We start from the raw sequence: 18939 nt of genomic DNA, 5'->3' as shown, positions 1-18939 counted from the left end.
TTCAGGAAATTTCCACCAGCTGGGCTTACATATAGGTGCCCAAATGGCCCATCACAGGGCAGAAGAGAGGAGACCCTTTGGCCTGAGAGAAAAGCCTCTCCAGCACAGCTGCAATGACGTATCTTCCAGATGTCGTTCAGAGACTTAACCGGTGTTTGGGGCTGAGAAACTGTCCGTAGGAAGGGGGGTGTTGGAGGAGGCTCATAGACTCATATTTTAACTCGTATGTGTGTCAGCTGTCACGGCTCGCTGTTATCCATTTGTCATTAAACACAGCGATAATGTGAAAAGCAGTTTTTAGGTTCGGTGCAGAGGTAAAAGCACTCGTGCGGCAAGCACCTCTGCAAACATGGCCGCGCTGGCGCTCAGCAGCCAGAGCTCAAAGCCGTGTTGTAAATTAAACCGCTTGATTCTCGCTGAAGTGATGAGTGTTTGGCTTAGCGCTGACTCACAACCCAAACTCGTAAACAGAGCTAACTCCCTTGTGTCTGCCCTCGCCTGCCATTTTAAGACCCCTTCACCATCTATCTTTATCAACCTCGCTGTCCCTTTCAGCAGAGCTACCAGCACTCCCTTACCACCCCGAGCCCTGGAGTGGTTTTATCACCCCAACTGACAAATTGTGGGATATGATCCATATCTCTCAGCAATTAGTTCCAGCCTGTCTCAGTAGGAGGGGACACTGCCAAGTCTACCTTCACTATATCCTCCACTGATGCAGTATGCTCTGCCACTTTCCATCTGATAACCCCTCAGTTTTAACAGGAGCAGGCAACAAAGCCATTCCAGGAGAGCAGCGCTTGTGTTTGCTCCCTGTGTTGAGGAGTGGACCAGGATGGGGAGAGCTGCGCAGGCCTCCATAAATCAGCTCTAGCAAATGAAGCAAATTACATTCCCCTCTATTTAGACTGAAGTTTCCAAAGAGACTGACTCCAGAGTGTCGGCTGAGGCTCATCATCTCAGCGTGCGGCTGCTGGCTAGCTTTCCCGAATCTGTCACATAGGTCCCCTTTCATTACCAATAAACATTCTGCATGTAGCTATTATAGGTAGTGGAATCTAATAAGGTATAAGCATTGCTTTTACGAAGTGTGCAAATCAATTTGGTAAAAAGTTTCTCTCTTTATCTGTGGCTCGCGCTGACCTCTTGGTGCATGCAGCGAGCAACAGGGAAACAGGCCTCGGTGGAGTCTGTTTGCCGGGCCGGCCTCTGCATCTGTACGTCACAGAGCAGTGTAGCTGAATTCAGACTAATGCTGATTCAAACGTTCCAAATAGCTGGTGAAAATATAATCTTAATGTCAAAAGGTGATACACAGTTCCCTGACTTTTAGGTCGTCATTGAGTTTCAGCAGAAAAGGCACGATGGATCGATTGTTGCCACAAAATCCAACGGGCAACTACATTCCCGCCAGTACGGGTTTATTTTTCATAAAGGAATAAATAGGATTTGTGTAGATTGTACGGGAGAAATTGTTGCAATGCATCAGTGTGAATGTTCTAACAGTTTCTTATTATTAGAATTTAAATGACTTTGGTACAGTGCTTCTGTACTCCTGATACTTATCAAGCTAATCCCACTCTCCTCACAAATTCACACTCCTAGCTACTTTAATTAGCATAGTGCCAGTCTGGAAGGCAGGCAGGGAGGGAATCAGAGAGAGGGAAGTGGGGAGTGGGGGGTAAAGAAGAAGAAGAGGGGAAGGCGAGAGGAGGGGAGGTGTGAGGGAGGAGGTGAGGGGGGTATTGCGTGGTGTGAGACAGAAGAGGATTTGTGTGTTGAAGCTGGTTGCATCACCCCTCTGTGTTTTCTGTGGATATGAAGTCAGCAGCACATTTTGTTTTGTCATTATCTCGGCTCTTGGTATTCATCTACCGAATGGTGCAAATTGGCTCCTGAAAGGCGTCACACATTCAGTACTTGTCTTTGACAAAATAATTCATGGAGGATTGTATAAATGGAGAATCCTGAAATATGAGTGATCCTATTTAAGAGAAACAACACTGACAGGTTTTTACTGCAGTGCAGTGTCACGCCTTTACAGTGTTAGTGTGAGTGTGTGCGCGCGTGTGTCATCACCGATCGGCGATAAGAAAACGCCAAATGCCACTTGATCGCTGGGAGTCGATTCTGCTGGCTGAGGGTGAATGGAAGATTACATGCAGCGAAGAGATGCATGCAGCTAAACACAGACACGAGACTTAAACTGTCCTGCTCCTTGTCGTATTTGCAGGGGTTTTTTGTTTTTTGTTTGAGATGTTTCAGGTTTGCATCTACGGCCTCTACTCTGGTTGCACTCGACAACAATCTTCACTCCCAATGTTGAGTTTTAGATCTCCTCTTTTCGCCCTTCCTCCCAAAACTTCCTCCATAAAGATCCAGAGCTGCTGTGCAGGCCTATCCAAGTGCACTAGATGCAAAAAACAGTTTAGTACATGAAAAACAAAGCACAAGTGAGCCACTGGAATTCAACTGCACATTTGTAGGTAGATAGGGAGTCATGGAGAAGTGCTGCAGCTCTCTGTACTGCAGAGAATTAAACCGGATTGGGGATAGCAGAGGAGAATCTGTGGTCCAAGGTGACTTTGTGATCAGGTTCCAGAGCGCAGCCTCAAATCCTCAGCTTCAGGCTGTGTGTTAGTCAGTGTGAGAGTGGATGTGTGCATGTATAAGACTGTGCAAGTAATGTATGCATGTGTGTGATAGTGTACAGGCTCTTGAATACATGTTTATCCCAGTCTGTGCTAAGAGCCCAGTGATTGCTGGAGAAAGCCATTCAGTCTGTGATGCATGCTCATCTTCCGTCCAATATGTTAAACATTGCATCCACTGTTTGTGCATGTTGACAGAGCTGCAGCCTGTATGGTAGTCTGCAAAACTTTCACTGTTGAAATTCTCAGAGTACTGCAGATTTCAATAAATCATGATGATATTCCAGAGTTTTCTCTGTGTGAGACTTTCCAGCAGCTGGAACAAGATGAGAAATGATTGAGATCAGACCCCTGTGCCGCAGAAATAGCTTTTCCATAGTAGCATGATAGATGAAATGTATATACTAAATTATTTAACTGAACATTTGCACTAAACTAAATTTGCACAAACTTTGTATGTCAGATGTTTTCAACAAATGTTCACAATTAGGACAAAATAGGTTTAATTTAAAAAAAAAAGTAGTTTGAAGTAAAATATATAAAAATATAGGCAAAGTTAACAATAGGAGGCTGTGAATATGTATCTGTGAAAAAGGAAAATGGTGAAAGCAAAAAGTGACTTCAGTGTTTTAAGCGTTTTTGTGGCTACCATGATGGAACAGCTCCTTCCTAAGCTCAGATGACAAAGGGAGAAGGAAGTTAAAGTGAACATAAAAGACGAGTGGGGTGAGTCGATGAGGTCGGAGGTGAAGTGGCACTGCGGGGTGGGGTGAACGGGAGTGTGTGGAAGGAAGGGGTGTACCCCCCCGTGTCCTCCTCCCCTGAGCCTAGGCAGCTGTTTGTCTGGCCCAGTTGGAGCTTAGTTCAGACTTTGGACCACGCTCCACTACATCCCAATAGCAGAAATTTCCCGAAAGCCACACACACCACATTTGTTTTGGAATAGCTGATTGAGGGATTCAGACGTAGTCTTCAGGAGCAATCGGGCTTGAGATAAAGATTTCCTGTTGGTTTTCCACCTGCATAATTGAGGTTTGCCCTTTTCTCAAGTACCGACACAGTCATCGCCTGTTGCATCTTATTTTCTTTCTCCTAAGCACTCGCTACTAAACTGAGTAATAGTCAAAATAAAAGAAAGGAAAAGAAAAGAAAAACACCAGAGGCAGTGAATGTGTTTGAAAAGAAGCACATTCAAATTAAGATCTCCGACGGGCTGAGATCCCTTGTAGCCTCTACAAGTTTATATGTATGTTTGTGTGTACAAAAAGAGGCAGCCCCCAAAAAGCAGTGAGTATGTCGCTGTGTAAGTCCCCTTGAAAGTGTCCCTCTTTAAGACCTGTTTAAAAGGGACGCCCCCTCTTTGTGTCCACTGTTCTCTGTGGCGTATGGAGGGGCTTTTGTCCCCTTCTTTCATGTGCTCTCACAATAGCCCTGGCCGTTTGAAACACAACAGTAGATGAACTGCGCTGACAGTGTATTAAACTCTGATGAATTGCCTGTGCGAGGCATAGATCAATGTCCTTCAACCCTTAGCACACAGTGAAACCCGGGCCTTGTCTTGGTTAAATGGAACAGGTTGCAGGATCTTTTCAAAAGGGCTTGATTATATTCATGTTTTGTTGAAGCAGAAGCCTTTTTAAAGTGTGTAAATCTTTGCCGTTCCAGAGGGTCCAATTTTTCCCCCCCTTTCATTCAGGGAAGTGACATTGTCTGTCTGCGCTTCAGTAGCGCTGCTCATTTTGCGAGCATTTTTGCTGTTTGTAGCCTTAGAACTTCGCGTTTCGACTCTGAAGTTAAAACCTGTTTTTTTTCCCCTTTAAAAACAACCACACAGCCACACTGAAACAGAACAATAGCTATGAACAAGTTAACTGTGCTTCCAGAAATGGGGAAAATGGGCCTCCCTCAAAGCATGCAGCAGCTTCGCAAACATACTCGAGGTGTGTGATGCGGAGCTTAGTGACCTACCTCTGACCTTTAAACGACTCCTTCCTTCTGAAGTGGACTTAGGGCAGCCTGTTTACATAGATCACAGCCTCAACCACTTAAGAAAGACAGGGACCACACTACTGAGCTCCTACAGCACCAGCAACAACACTCACGCCAACCAGCAGATTAATTGCAGGTGGCAGGAGCCGGCAGACTCCACTGAGAGTCTAAACAGACTCTCGTTAAAAACAGACGACGCTGAAAACAACAGCTGAAAATGAATCAAATCAAATCCTGTGAGCCATTTGGATTCATGCCTTTTACAATATCTGGTTTATTCCCGCAGGTCTGGTTCAGCAACAGGCGGGCTCGGTGGCGCAAACAGGCCGGGGCCAATCAGCTAGCTGCCTTCAACCACCTTCTTCCTGGAGGATTCCCACCCACGGGGATGCCAACTTTACCCACATACCAGCTACCAGAGTCCAGCTACCCCAGCACCACACTATCACAGGGTGAGGTTGACACAGCATCCAGCCAAAATATACTCTATGTTCTGTTCTCGGAGTGTAATCAAATTTAGGTAAATATTGCATTAGTCCTGCTTATTTGTGGTATGCCATCCATATTTTTTGTGGTAATAGTGTCATAAATTATGTCTGAATCATGTGCAGCATATAAGAACCATGCAGCGAGCAGTTATCTTTACAATCACATCTTTGTCACAGTGGGACAAAAATAAGGGTTGTATTATGAGCAAAGGTCATTTCTGTCCTTTACGCTTTTCCTTTGTAAAGCTGCATTTCTACGTGCCAAAGAATACACTGGCAGGACACCTAATGTGTGACTTATGACTGACTGAGCTCAAACTGTGAGGCCTCTGTGAGGATTCCCGGTGGGCCTCAGCCCAGATTTTAAGAAAATTTTAAGAAATTTCCCTGATTTGTTCTCACCTGTGCTCATGTGTTGTTGTTTTTTATGTCAGAGGGCAGCAGTACATTGCACAGGCCCCAACCCTTGCCTCCATCCTCCATGCATCAGGGAGGTCTGAGTGCTGACAGCAGCTCTGCTTACGGTCTGTCGTCCAATCGCCACAGCTTCTCCAGCTACTCTGACACATTCATGAGCCCCTCAGCATCCAGCAACCACATGAACCCCGTTGGCAACGGGCTCTCCCCGCAGGTCAGTCCACTGAACTTTCATCACTTGTCTGCATATTCCCACATAGGTGGTGTTCACACTCTTTAGTGTACCAAAGTCCCTCCTCCCCCTCCTCTTCTCACACTTCAGAATGTGTAATTGTATTTGACTGCAAATTAAAATTCAGAAACAGCGTGTTCAGCAAAATAACTGCCAGTGTGGGCTTTTATGTTCATGTTCCAAAGCCCTGGATTTATTTTAGCTACTCTAAATTGCTACATTTGTAAAACAATTGGATTAACATCAACAAATTAAAATTCATCTTGATAGCACCGCAAGTACTCAAGCTGCTCCAAACAGCGGTTTCGACTTTCCTGGGACATCTAAATCCTGCACAGCACAGAGAGAGAACACATGCAGATGAAATAATTAGCTAAAGCTTATAAATGTATACCCATAATCTTCTTCACGTAATTGTCTGCAGCTGGAGGACTCCAGTGCTATGTGTGATTTTGTTCATGTCTTTACGACGCGATTTACAAGCATCTCTGAGCAGGGTTGCACATGCTTCCCTGTAAGTTCACCTTGCTGCTCACTTTACCTCCTTTTTTAATATTACGGGGACCACCTTGGGTTTCCCTTTGAAATAAAAAAGGACCATCCCCACCCATTCTCCTTTTGCCATCTCAAAGCACGCGGCTATATGTGCACATTTGTTTGCCTTCTTCTCTCTAAATTGCTGGATTTCAGATGTTTAACCTCTTTGGACTCCTCCATTAATGAGCGTTTAAATAGGACTCTGTGGTAAGGGTTGAGCTTTAAGTAGCAGAGAATGAAAAATGATTTGTATTGATGCAAATCGTGTGTACGGAGTGAATTATACACAATTACCCATCAATACTGGCCAGTCTTGCCCACCCTCACCAACAAGATGTGGTTAACAGGCAGAAAATAAGATTGAAATGGTGTGTAAAGAGTTGAAAATGAATTTCAATGCTGCATTTGTCCACAATTACCCCGTCGTTCACACGTGTTTTATTGGGAGTTTTTTTTTTTTTCTTTTTTTTTTCTTCAAATATTTCTCAAAGCAGATTGGAAACATTCTTGGTATTACCCTCTTTCTTCAGAGAAGAAAGAATTAAGGATTTTGTGACAAAAAAGAGATTTTCTCTCCTTCTGGAGCGACGGAGGATAACATGGAGGCTCACAGCGTGTTTGATTGTTAATCGTGGCACAGAGGCTTTAACTGCTAATGCTCTCACTGCAAACCTGCAGAAAAACACCAGGAACATGGAGTCTTTTTTTTTTTTCTTCATTAATGGCTCTCTAATACTGGCGTGGGGTACACTGCCGCTTTCTCTCTTCGTAGACATTCCAGAATGTGTTGGGATATTAAACATTTCCTGTCATAGTGAGGATTAGGACAGGAGCCTTTGGGCAACTGTGCAGCCTGGATTTTCAGTATTCAATTACTCTATCGACATGGTTTGACAAGTCTTTGTATAAAACAACCTAAAATAAACTTTATTTGTTTATTGTCCTTTTTTTTAGATTTATTTCATTATTTTTGAAGTTAAACTGTGTGCGTTTTCAGCTTTCATGTGTGGGGGAGTTTCCATATGTATATGGTGTGGATGTTTTGGCTGCGCAGTAGTTTGCACCACACTGAAGAATGATGTGTGGCATTCCTATCAGTCTCTCAGCGTGGACATGAATGCTCCCACTGACAGCAGAATCAGAGTTCACTCCCTGGTGCAGCATCCCGCTGTGCTGGGCAGCTCCTATCTGTCCCCCCTCTCACTTCGCAAGCTCGTCACAGAAAACTCACGACACAGAAAATTCACAGAACAAACAACCACTTTAACATCTCAGAGTCGGAGAGGGCTTTGTCTTCTCCTTGCATTTAACCGAATTTCAATCAAACGACGGCTGGGTTTCATCTTTGGAAATTATCGGCACGTGTTCCACACCTCGCTGTTTATTTTTCGTGTTATTTTTTTTTATTCCCCTGTTTTTTCTCCTCCTTTCCTGTAATTGAAAAAAAAAATCAACACAAAGAGACTCTCTATCGAGATGGAAATGAGAATATGATATTGTAAGTTACACACGGCATCTGTTTGCTCGAGATATGCTTGTGCATTGGAATGTGCAAGCTATTTCTTCAAGTGCCTGGCATTGATGGCCTCGCGGTTGCTGTAAAGATTGACAAAAATTCTCTGATTCGCAGTAAATGGGCTGCGGTGGCGAGGTGCCAAGTCTGTAATGGAATCCTGCAGCGTTCAGCAGTCCCGACAGGAGCTCGCGTCCATCCCAATCCCATAACCTATCCCGACAGCACACATTTTCCCATTACAGGCAGTGGAAAAGCCATCCACACTCAAACTGGTTGCTGTCATTGTGGGATATACAGCGTGTTTGGCTGGTTGAGGGAGGCAGTATATTTAGGGGTCATGGGAGTGAAGCTGTGCATGGCTGGGCAATAGGTATGAAACCAGAAGTGTGTTTTGTTGTTGGCCTTTTTTCATTTAGCAGCACAGCAGGTGTTGGAAAAAGGTACAGGCAAGGGCATCGAGGTTAGGCATTTCAGCCATCCTTACCTGAAGATTTAAGCTTGACGCCTGCTTTTTCTCTCTGGTCTTTTTTTCATTTTTAATATTCCATTTGAAGTAGACCTCTTGACCTTTCATCGCCACGATGAATTTTGCACATGTAAAAAACAAACAAACGAGCAAATTGGCGTTCTTTCAGCTGAAGAGGTGCACTTTAACAGGCAATCATCTCTCAAGCACGCAGCACATTTTCAACAAATCCCAGTAATATGATGCTGCAAGATACTTTTCAAATGATTCTTTGAAGCAGCATTCATGGCCATTGCATTTGCGTGAAACCATTTGGGCTGAATTCCTCATTATTGCATGACAGGGACACCTGCTGGGAGAGGAAAGAAAACAACGGCACTTGCTGAAGCCCAGCGAAAGGAGCTCAGTGGCAGAATTTCTAGAAATATAGAGGAGGAGGGGGAAAAAGGGGAACGGGAAGCATTTCTCTTGTTGAATCAAAGTGGGAAATGCATGCAGGTTCTGTTGTAGGGTGTCCTTATGATAAGGAGACGTGATAGGGAAAGTGGGAAGTCTGTGAGCTGGATAGGTATGGTGGATAGAGATTTTATTGCTGTTTTGATGAAGGAAGTTCACAAAGTTTTGTGAGGAACTTTTTTTTTCTGTTTTGCAGTTTTATGAAAGTGTTGTGTGTTTTGGAATGACAAGGATGTGTGTCTGTGTGTATTTGAGGGCCTTTGGGCTGTGTGAGTGGGCCGGGCCTCCACACACACGCACACACACACGTACATGGGATCAGAGGCAGAGCGGCTCTCACCCCTGCCTCCCTTTGATCTGTGTCCCCAGGCCTGCCTGCCCGCGCGGCGCTGCACCGTACCACGCACGCTGACACCATGCTCACCAGCGACTCCCCACAACTGTCTGAGAGAGATAAGCCAGGGGAGACTCCAAACTGTGCTGCTGCTCTTCCATTAGCTAGCGCAGACGCTTCTTTTAAAAATGGGATGAATTATTTTTAAGAAGCAAGCTCTGCCGTTGCCAAAAAAAAAAAAAATGGAGAGGGGAAAATGTACGGAACAATCTGGAGCTCTGGCTTCATTCCGCCTCCCTCCCTGACTTCTAACAAGACATTCTGCACCTGAATACCAATGAGAGGGGGAGATTCATGTAGTCCCCCACATTATTAAAACTTGGGCATTAAGCCTCTCACCGGGCACTGTGTCAGCTGGCAGGCTCCACTGACAACAAATCAAAGGGGATGAGCACATAGCCTGCATTCATAGCTCAGCCACTCGCAGAGCAAGTGGGGGAATACATACTGGTTAATTAGAACTCCCATTAAAACAAATACTGTTTCAATTTGGCAAGTATAAAAAAAGATGTAAGAGGCTTTCAGAAAAAAGAGACCTGCTGTCGGCAGTTGCCAAGAAAATCCAGGGACTGTAAATCATATCCACTGGCTATACTGTTTCTGCACAGATTATTAGTGTTTGCTGTTGTTTTGCAACACTTTTGAACTCTGAGGAAAGATTTTCTGTCTGCGACACCGAAGACGTACCTCTGCGTGCGCTGGCCTTCTGCTTTGTGACAATACATCTTGTTTTTGTTTTCGCCGCTTGCAGACGAGTGTGACGTGACTAATAATTTTCTTGCTCAGCTTAAACTTGATGCTTTGTGACAAAAAAAAAATGCTGTATAAGGAGCCACCTTTGCAGCATGCATGCAAACCTCGTTTTTTTCCCCCTTGCAGCAGAGACAGTGCTTTAGCTCTCTAGCCCCTGTTTATCTGAGCCATTTGTTGCTCTCTCCATCTTTCAGTCTCTTGAGCAGCCATGTGCTGCCATTTTCTCTTACGTTCCAAAATATCTTTGGTTGGAGCTTGGTGTATTCATAATCTATTTTTCACCTACCAACCTTCCTTCTCTCCGCTTGGCTTTTTGTCATCCAGCGATGCCTTGCCAATAGTGCTTTGCTCTCTCCCTCTCCCTCTCTCTTTCTCTCTCCCCACCTTCCGCTCTTGCTCCAACTCTCTCCCCTGGAGAGGCAGCTCTTCTCCCTACGCCCAGATGAAAGGCTATGGCGGACAATAAAAATGCTATTTAAATGCAAGGGTGTTTGTGTGCGGGTGAGAGATATTTCCTGCTGAAAGTGAGCTGCTGCATCCTGATAAATAGTAAATATAAGGGAATGTGATTTACATTTATCTTGCAGAGGCAGCCAATATGAATTTCAGTAAATCCTAGAAGATGGGGATTTAAGGAGGAAAAATGACTGAGACTGATTCACATGCTGTGTGTCCCACGCAGTTGAAATGCCTATAAGGTGGAGAGCGGCACTGCCTTTATGAAAGTATAGGCACAAATATCGATCCTATCTAAAATAGCTATTGCACACGGGTGTACGCAGTGTCACATGCTCATCTGGCGGGGATTTCCTTCCTCATACACAGACAATTTGAAGGTTACTTGTATCATCATAATGATAATAATAGTCATAATGTAATAATGTCTGCAGTAACAGCCTGCTTCACAGGTGAAGTGTCTGTGAGGCATATGCTGGGTGACCTGTCTCTTCGGGGTGAAGGGTCAGGGTTCAGGGGGTCATGGGATGGCTTGAGAAGAAGGAAGGCTACTTTGCTGTGAACCTGCCCCGCTAGCCAGAGGTTTGGGATGTTGTCTAGCTGCATGTGGTTCCTTTTAGTTCCAGATGCCACTCTGACAGGTGCATGGCTGTGATTAATACTAGCTGACTTTTTTTTCCCTCTCACCCATTCTGTCCGTCCTTCTTTCTGTTTCTTTCTCCCTGTCCCTCATTGGTTTATTGGCTCTCTCTCACTCTCTCTCTCTGTCCTCTAACCTTCATCGTCGTGGGCTCATTCTCGTGACCCCTTTGCAGAGTTTATACCGTGCTTCCAGCTTTCACAAGGGGGGATCGCAAAGAAAAGGAAAAACTTACTAAAAATAAGCTTCATTGCGTGTGCATCTCTGTCTCTCACTCCCTTCTACATCCAGACAATAAGATGAGAATATGGGAGGTAGTTGGGTCCTCAGCTGGTTGTCTCATGCAGCAGCTCGCCCCTTCCAGTCTCCAGCTGAGAGCTATTTCACTATTTATTTACATGTAATTATGGCTATGAGGTGCAGATATTAACACTGTCAAGAACAATTTGACCTGACATTTTTCACTAGACCTGGCCCCTGCTGTTTTCAGCAAACAACCCCCACTCCTCCCCCCTCCTCTTCTTCTTCCTCCCTCTTCGTTTTTCTCCTTTCTCCCTCGATCAGCCTTGCTTCTTGCTTCTCTCACACACACACACACCAGGCCCTGCCTTGCTGAAACCACTCTCCTGGAATCAGAAAATCTGCCGTTTAATTTAGAAGAGGCGTTGGAGCAAGGTGCGGCGAGCTGAAGTCGGTGTGCATGTGTGTGCCCGCTTAGAAGGGGCCTCTCTTGTTCCCAGTGGCTGAATCCATCCCATAGTTACTCAAGCATATCACTAGCAGAGAATAGAGGATTGCTCCCCACACGTTCTCCAATTGCAGCCCAATAGACGGTATATTAACCTCTGGTTAGTGCGGGGCCAAGTTTATAGCTTATGCTGTGGGATGTTTAAGAGGGGAGTGGGGTGGGGGTCCTTTTTCCAACTTGAGCAGCTGTGCTTTCTGGAACGCTAAGGCCGCTATGAGCATTTAGCTTAATGGAAATTTGCAGTAACAGAGAGGGAGCGTGTCTAGCCTTTAAAATAAATATGAATTTTATTCCACTTCCGCTCATTTAAGCTTCCTTTGGTACGTGTGAACAGCTTCATGGAGCGCAGAGGGGAGACGCACAGGCGCAGAATGGCTAACATGTTGTGAGGAGTGACAGCTTGTTCCAGTGCCCGCTAATCGTCCTCATCTGTGCCTGACATGTCAATGCCCACATTCTGTCAGTGCCAATCAGCCACTTAATTGAACACAATTAGCACCCCACCACAACCCCCCATTTGCATTACATTCTTCAAAGGCCCATTTCTCTCCCTCCAGCACCAACCCCCCCACCACCACCACCATTCTACCTCTCACTCTGCTTCTGTCTCTTCATCCTGTGGCACTAGTGGAAGACACTTTTCAGTTTTTATGAATGTGCCGCGGCCAATTAACGCAGTGGCATGCAGGCCTGAGCCCGTCATCTGCTGCCTGCCACCATCCTGGCTTTCTGCTGCGGCCCCACACCACCCCTCGCGCCACCTCCACCGTGACCAAAACGCTTTAATTCAATTTATGCAATCACTGTTATTTTTAAATAGTCATTTTGTCTGCTCAGATGAGGGGCCTTACTGCCCGCTGGGCCGGCCTTCTCATGTGAGGGATGGGGGGAAGGGCGGGACGCTGTGTGAGCAGGAGTCGTCTGACTTGGAGGGGGGAGTCACTGATATTTTCATTTGTTATTTATTTCCTTCATTTTTTTTGTTTGGTTTCATGTTAAGTGTTTGATTAGGATTTTAAAAGATTTAAATCAAGTTTTCATGTAACATTTAATGACCTAACATAAGAAGTCTGTCTGTTCTTTGTGTCTTTCTATGTATTAAATACACACATTTCTATATAGTTAAGGTTTTATTTCATATTTTGACTGTTTCCAAAGTCAGACACTTTCCAGACTTCTGGGCTACAGAAATAAACACTATTCTCTTCCTGTAATCACACCCCGAGGACTGGCCTTCAAATATTGATCTGAAATTCAGTGTCATCACTGTGGATCTTTAATCGTTCTTTGCTGGAGTGAGTATCAGCCAGGCAGATCTGCTAAGGTGCACAATGTTATTCTGCACTACTCAGATAACTTACAGACATTTGGAGTGCTCATTTTTCCCTGTCTGCCCCAGTGACCTCTGCCTAACTTAAAGGTACATCTTGGGGGCATTTTGATTTGGGCAGAACGGGGAGGTATCGGTGACAGAGGAACTAATCCAGTATTGCGCAGATTAAGAGTATTTGTGGAGCGGGGTGTGTTGGCGCTGGCGCTGGGAATGGAACAGAAGGGGCTCCTATCAGCTCTCCAGGCAGGCTAGCCCTCAGGCCAGTGCAGTCCTACAGGAGTCTTTGTACTTCCCAAAGCCTCCACTCTCCTCTCGCTCACGCTATATCACTCTCTCTGCTGCCCCCCTCGCCTTCTTTCTATAGGCTATCATATTCTCAGCACTCCATTTCCTCACTTTACACTTGTGAATTGGTGTTGTTTTAATCCAGTGCAAGGGTGCATTCTTCTTATTATCAGGTGCAGCAGGGACGACTGCTCCTATAAGGAGACACGAATGAGCTCCATTTCACTGCCTAACACAATGTAAAAAATTAAATAGTCGAAGTGGAATAATGTTGACTTTTATGATCTCGTAATGATTATAATGGCTGAAAGAAAACTCAGCTCTTCCGGCACATTCCCATTCTCTTTCTTTACTGTGTTTCTTTTCTCTCATTGTGTTTTTTTCTTGTATCACTTGCAGTGTTTCAGCTCCGTCTCTGTCACGTTGTTTTATTCCAGAGTGAAATCCAACAAAGAACAACTCGTCAAACATTCGCGCAAACAAAAAAATGTTACAAAAAAATGTAATTTGGCTGTTGAAGAAATTAGGGGAGGGGAGGGGGGTTTGAAAGGGCCTCTTTTTGTCTCAAGTGTGCTATTTATTTATCTGAAAGGATGCACATTGTATCCATTTACACTTCCCGCACTCACTTTGCCACAGGCTGGAGGGCTCAGAAGTTGAGAGAATTAATTACTTTTTTATTATTATTTATAAAGTAATCTATCTGTAGAGAGAGAGCAGAAAAGGAGGGGGGCGGGTGTGAAGGGAGGGGTGTTGTGCGCAAGAGGCAGGGAACGCCCTGGAGCATTGTCCTTTAAACTGGGTCCTGGCTCACATTATCTCCCAAACCAGCACTCACACAACATTAAACAACAAACGAACTCTGGGCTGCTGAGGACGCCGTATGCGAGGCGAAACAGGGAGTTGGGGGGGGGGGGGGGAGGCGGGTGCAGAGAAACAGGGAGAAACTCTGCTCTGCAAGAGCATGCTGTATGTATGGATGATAAATATAATGGCCTTTCCTCAACTCTAAAATTTGACAGGAATCCAAAGTCCTTTTCAACTCTTTATTAATACGCCCACGTGTTTAGTGACAACCATCAGCTTCCTGCCTTTTTTTTTTTTGTTTTTTTAATTCAAGACAAAAAGCAGATCCCCCCGCTTTCTTAGAGTTCATTCATTGGCTAGAACTTAATATCTGCAGAGGCTGTTTCACGAGCCACACAGAAACAGAAATATGTCAATGTATCCAGCCACAAATGGCATTTACGAGTTTATGTGACAAAGTATCGTTTAACACTTGAACACTTAGGGGGGAAAAAACTTTATGGGAACATCAAAGTAGCAAAACCCACCAATTAAAACTGAACCGTGTGTCACATAAAATGCTGTAGGTGTGGGTGGAAGAAGCCACTCTGAACATACCTTTCCCCACTAAGAACACTTAAATTATAACTGAAAACTGTGCTTGAGATCCTCACAGATGCCAACACTTGTCAGCCTCTAAAGTGGCCGACCCATCTAAAATATCCTGCTAAAATAGCAATGCCGCAACGTGTCGCGATAAGAAGTCATTTCCTTTTGAAGAGCTTTTATGAGCGTGAATAATAATAGAGCCAGTTGTTGGCTGTCCTATTTCATAAGGAAGCAATGTAATCAAGCTTCAATTAACCAATAACTAAAATGGGCTCATGCCCTCCAGCTGTCTCTCTCAGGACATTTTACTAGCTCCCTTTTTTTTTCTTTTACTTTAAGGAACCCATCCAAACATAACCCTTCATCTTCCTCACATTGTGCACTTCATCTCCATATGGGAGGGAGCATCACATGTGTCCAGCATGAAGAGGGCTATGAATCTCCCTCTTATGGATACATGTCACATGCTTTGTTCGCAGATGTGGAGGGGACGGTGGGGGTTTCCTTACTGATAGAATTAACATGTGGAAATGACTAACCAGCCTTTATGTTTCTAATGTGCTTCGAGTGTTTCGTATTTCTAGGGAGGCCCCTTTCTAAAGATATGATTAATTTGCAGAATATAGTTAATTTTCCCTCTGAGGGATAATCCTGGCGTGCAGCATCATTTGTGGACTGTTTTGGCTAGCTCCTGCGTTGGGTGTGTGGTTGCTACAAATGTGTATGCACGCGTCCGTTTGTGCATGCATGCAAACATATGTCTGCCTCTGTATCACCCCTGTGTAACCACCTCTATGATGGGCTAATTGGTTTAGCAGCCAAGGGGCCAAAGGCCAGTGCAGCATAGCAAAACTTAACATGAACCTGATGTTGAAAGGAAGGCTTCGCTGCTATAGGAGGGAAGCATGTGTGGGACAATTGCTTTTTTTTTTTTTTTTTACCACACACGCACACTCTACACTTAGGCTTTTTCACTTAACGAAACTCACAGCATGCGAAAACAAAATTTTTCACAGCGTTCTGGGCCACTGTGCTTCAGACTAGAGGAGCACCAGAAGTAATCTCTTACATTTTAACATATTGTGAGGCCTTCTTCTGACGAATGTCACATGCTATTACATTAATCTAGAATATTGAATTGGAAGCCTTTATGCACTGTGAATAATATACACACTGTAATATTCAGGCAAGCCTCAACCTGCACTATCAGCGGCCCGCTCAGTATGGTTTGTGGAGCCTACTTTGTGTGGGGATCTGAGGGGATCGTTTACCAGTTCCAACCCCATTACTATTCATGAGATGGGTAGGCTAGGGGCGAGGGATTAGGGACTCCCTTGGTGCTTGTTGTGCTGTAGGCTCGGGCTCAGGCCTCAGGCTCCGGGACAGGGGCTGTCTGGCAAGGATGGTGGGTCTATTATCACCCTGGGACCCGTCTGTCCCACAGCAGAACACTTACTGGCAGCGCCAGCTAATGGAAACTGTGTCTCTTGTTCCCTTTCTCCTTTTTTTAACCTCATCACCCTCCTGGTATCCTCCCTCCCCTCTGCTCTTTAAAAAAAGATGGGGAAGTTTCTCCCCTTTCCTATTTCAAAGTTGAAATGGTGTATTTCTATTGGCATCTTTACCGTGAAGTGCTGGGATGGCACTATACTTGCAAAAAAAAAAGTACTTTCCCTCAACTCTGTCAATTTTCCTAACCCTCAATTTTCCAAGTTTCTAACATCCTTTCCCCCCCCCCTCCCCTCCAGGTGATGAGTATCCTGAGTAACCCTAGTGCTGTACCCTCCCAGCCCCAGCACGACTTTTCCATTTCCCCCCTGCACAGCAGCCTGGAGAGCTCCAACCCCATCTCAGCCAGCTGCAGCCAGCGCTCTGACACCATCAAGAGTGTGGACAGCCTGGCTTCCTCGCAGTCATACTGCCCTCCTACATACAGCGCCACCAGCTACAGTGTGGACCCCGTCACTGCAGGCTACCAGTATAGCCAGTATGGCCAGAGTAAGTAGACCCTTTATGTGTATACTGTTGTTGTTGCATAAGCAAATACTTTCATGTTTTTGTGACAAAAGCTGGTCGTTCTTCTCCGACCCCCTCTTAAGCTGACTAAATTTAAAAAGCCTATGAAGTGATGCCCAGTTCCCAGGCAGGAGAGCCTCCTGACCTTTGCACCCTGGTCGGTGGAGGCAGACACGTGCTCTTGATAAAGACCCCACCACCACCTCCACACCACAACCATCCATTTACAGAGCTGCCTTAGTCACACCCCACTCCACTTGGATGGGAAAGAGAAGAGGGCCACTTCAAAGGACGGCACACCCTCAGGGGCCACAGTGTCCTCTTGCCCACCTCTCTTTCCCTCTTTCTCCTATTTTGATCACACATGCACACACCCTCAGGGCAGGAAAGAGTTTGCTTTATTAGATTAGCATAATTGACTGATGCTGTCACAGCCATTCACAAGAGGTAAAATGAAGCCCACTTCCTGAACAAACCAATGCAGCATTGGCTAGCTGACATTTGTTTGTATTTATTTTCAGGTTCTGGTGGTGATCTGATGCTTTTGTGCATCTGGTGATTTTCTTTTCCGAAATGTGTTTGTGTTATGCGTGAGTGCGGGCGAGCGCGTGCCAATCTGTCACGTTTTTATGTGTGCGCACCAGTGTTTTTGTCAGCAGCAAGAAACTGATGGCAGTGCGGATGTGAGCTGATGTGAGGTTAATTAAGATGGTGATTGAGCACAGTGGATGGGTAATGAATGGAAGAGAGAGGAGAGGAGCTGCTGTCTGAGGATGAAAATGATCGGCCATGTGGAGTGTGGAGGGCATGAAATCAGAGATGCCAAGTGTAATGAAGACTGGCACACAGAACACACACGGGGAACTGTCTGAGTGACAGCATGGAGACTTTACCAGGATGCACATGCTCTGTGCCAGCAGCATGCCAACCTCAGACAAGGGACAGGGGAGGGGTTTTTATCTTTCACTCTCTCTGTGTGAATTGTTTTTCATTTGACTCATTCTCTTCTGCCACAACTTGTTTCAGCCTTAATCAGAGGAATGAAATGAGAGTGAATAGGACATATGTCCCAGGAATCTACCACCTGTCTAACGTTTGTTTGTTTTTCCTTTCTGTATTCTTTTGTTTGTTTGTCTGTGTGTATAGCTGCTGTAGACTACCTGGCTAAAAATGTGAGCTTGTCCACCCAGAGGAGGATGAAGCTTGGAGACCACTCGGCAGTACTGGGGCTGCTGCAGGTGGAGACGGGACAGGCTTACTGAAGCCACTCGGGACAAACCCTGCACCTCTCTCTATTTCGCCCTCTGCCACCCTCCTCCATGCTCCATCAAGTCTGGACTGCAACTCCAGCTCGTCTATCTGCAGCTCGGCCATGACATCAGTGAACAGACGCGCGCCCTCACTCTGTACCAGAGAAAGTGACGCTTGTGAGAGAGTGAAAAGTCCCTTTTTGGGAATGGAGCTAAACTTTTCACACCACCAGGCGGCTCTGCACCCTTTCTCCCCACCCTTTGGGCATAATTGCCCGCTCCTTGTACTCATGTCCCAGCCTCAGACCTGTTTGTTTTACTCAGTGGGCCAAAAAGGACCCCCAGATGACCAAAGGATGGTCAACTTCATTGGCCCAGATTCCTCCTTTTCATGGCTGCAGTCCAGCACACATTTAGAGCCATCAACAACATGTACTTTTGACCTTGCTGTTCATAGTAGTTAACAAAGCCAATATCATTTGAACGACTCTTCTTCTTGTTCTTTTTTGATATTGTTAAGACTATTGTTGCTGTTATATGATTATGGTTAATGTGATTTCTGTTGTTCTTTGATTCCGTTCGTATCTCTTTTCTCCGTTAGATGTCGGTGTGTAAAACACAGAGAATGACTGAGATGATCTGGGAGCGATGCATGTTTGCGTGTCGACACACAGTCACACAAAAGAGGATGATTGTTTTCCAAGCTGCTGTTCCTCTGCCTGTTCCCTGAGCTCAAATATTCGTGAGCGATTTGACCTTCCCACTTTCATATTCGTCTTGACATTCCTAAAGAACTTGGCCATACTGTGGGAAGTCTGGCTGGCTGGATTCTGCAGGGAATTAAAGCAGTGTTTTGGCGGCCAATAGCTTTCCCCTTGTAACCTCCATCCCATCCTTAGTGGTGGTCCATAGGGAGG

General features: G+C 45.3%; 1 protein-coding gene across 3 annotated transcripts in view; it reads left to right on the top strand.

The window, feature by feature from the left end:
• pax7a (paired box 7a) overlaps positions 1-18034 on the top strand; it is a 40664-nt gene extending 22630 nt beyond the window's left edge. For all 3 annotated transcript variants that reach the window (XM_085354310.1, XM_085354309.1, XM_085354307.1), the window contains exons 6-9: positions 4927-5092; positions 5563-5759; positions 16505-16754; positions 17919-18034. In XM_085354310.1, coding sequence (XP_085210436.1) covers positions 4927-5092; positions 5563-5759; positions 16505-16754; positions 17919-18034 — 729 coding nt within the window. The remainder of the gene's footprint in view (positions 1-4926; positions 5093-5562; positions 5760-16504; positions 16755-17918) is intronic.
• Positions 18035-18939: the final 905 nt, after the last annotated feature.

The sequence above is a fragment of the Diplotaxodon limnothrissa genome, linkage group LG5 (genome assembly GCF_057381915.1).
Source record: "Diplotaxodon limnothrissa isolate DT_005_m linkage group LG5, D_limnothrissa_male_GT1.1, whole genome shotgun sequence".
NCBI lineage: Eukaryota > Metazoa > Chordata > Actinopteri > Cichliformes > Cichlidae > Diplotaxodon > Diplotaxodon limnothrissa.
The sequence above is the reverse complement of the archived record's forward strand: the minus strand, read 5'-3'. Positions and strand labels throughout refer to the sequence as shown.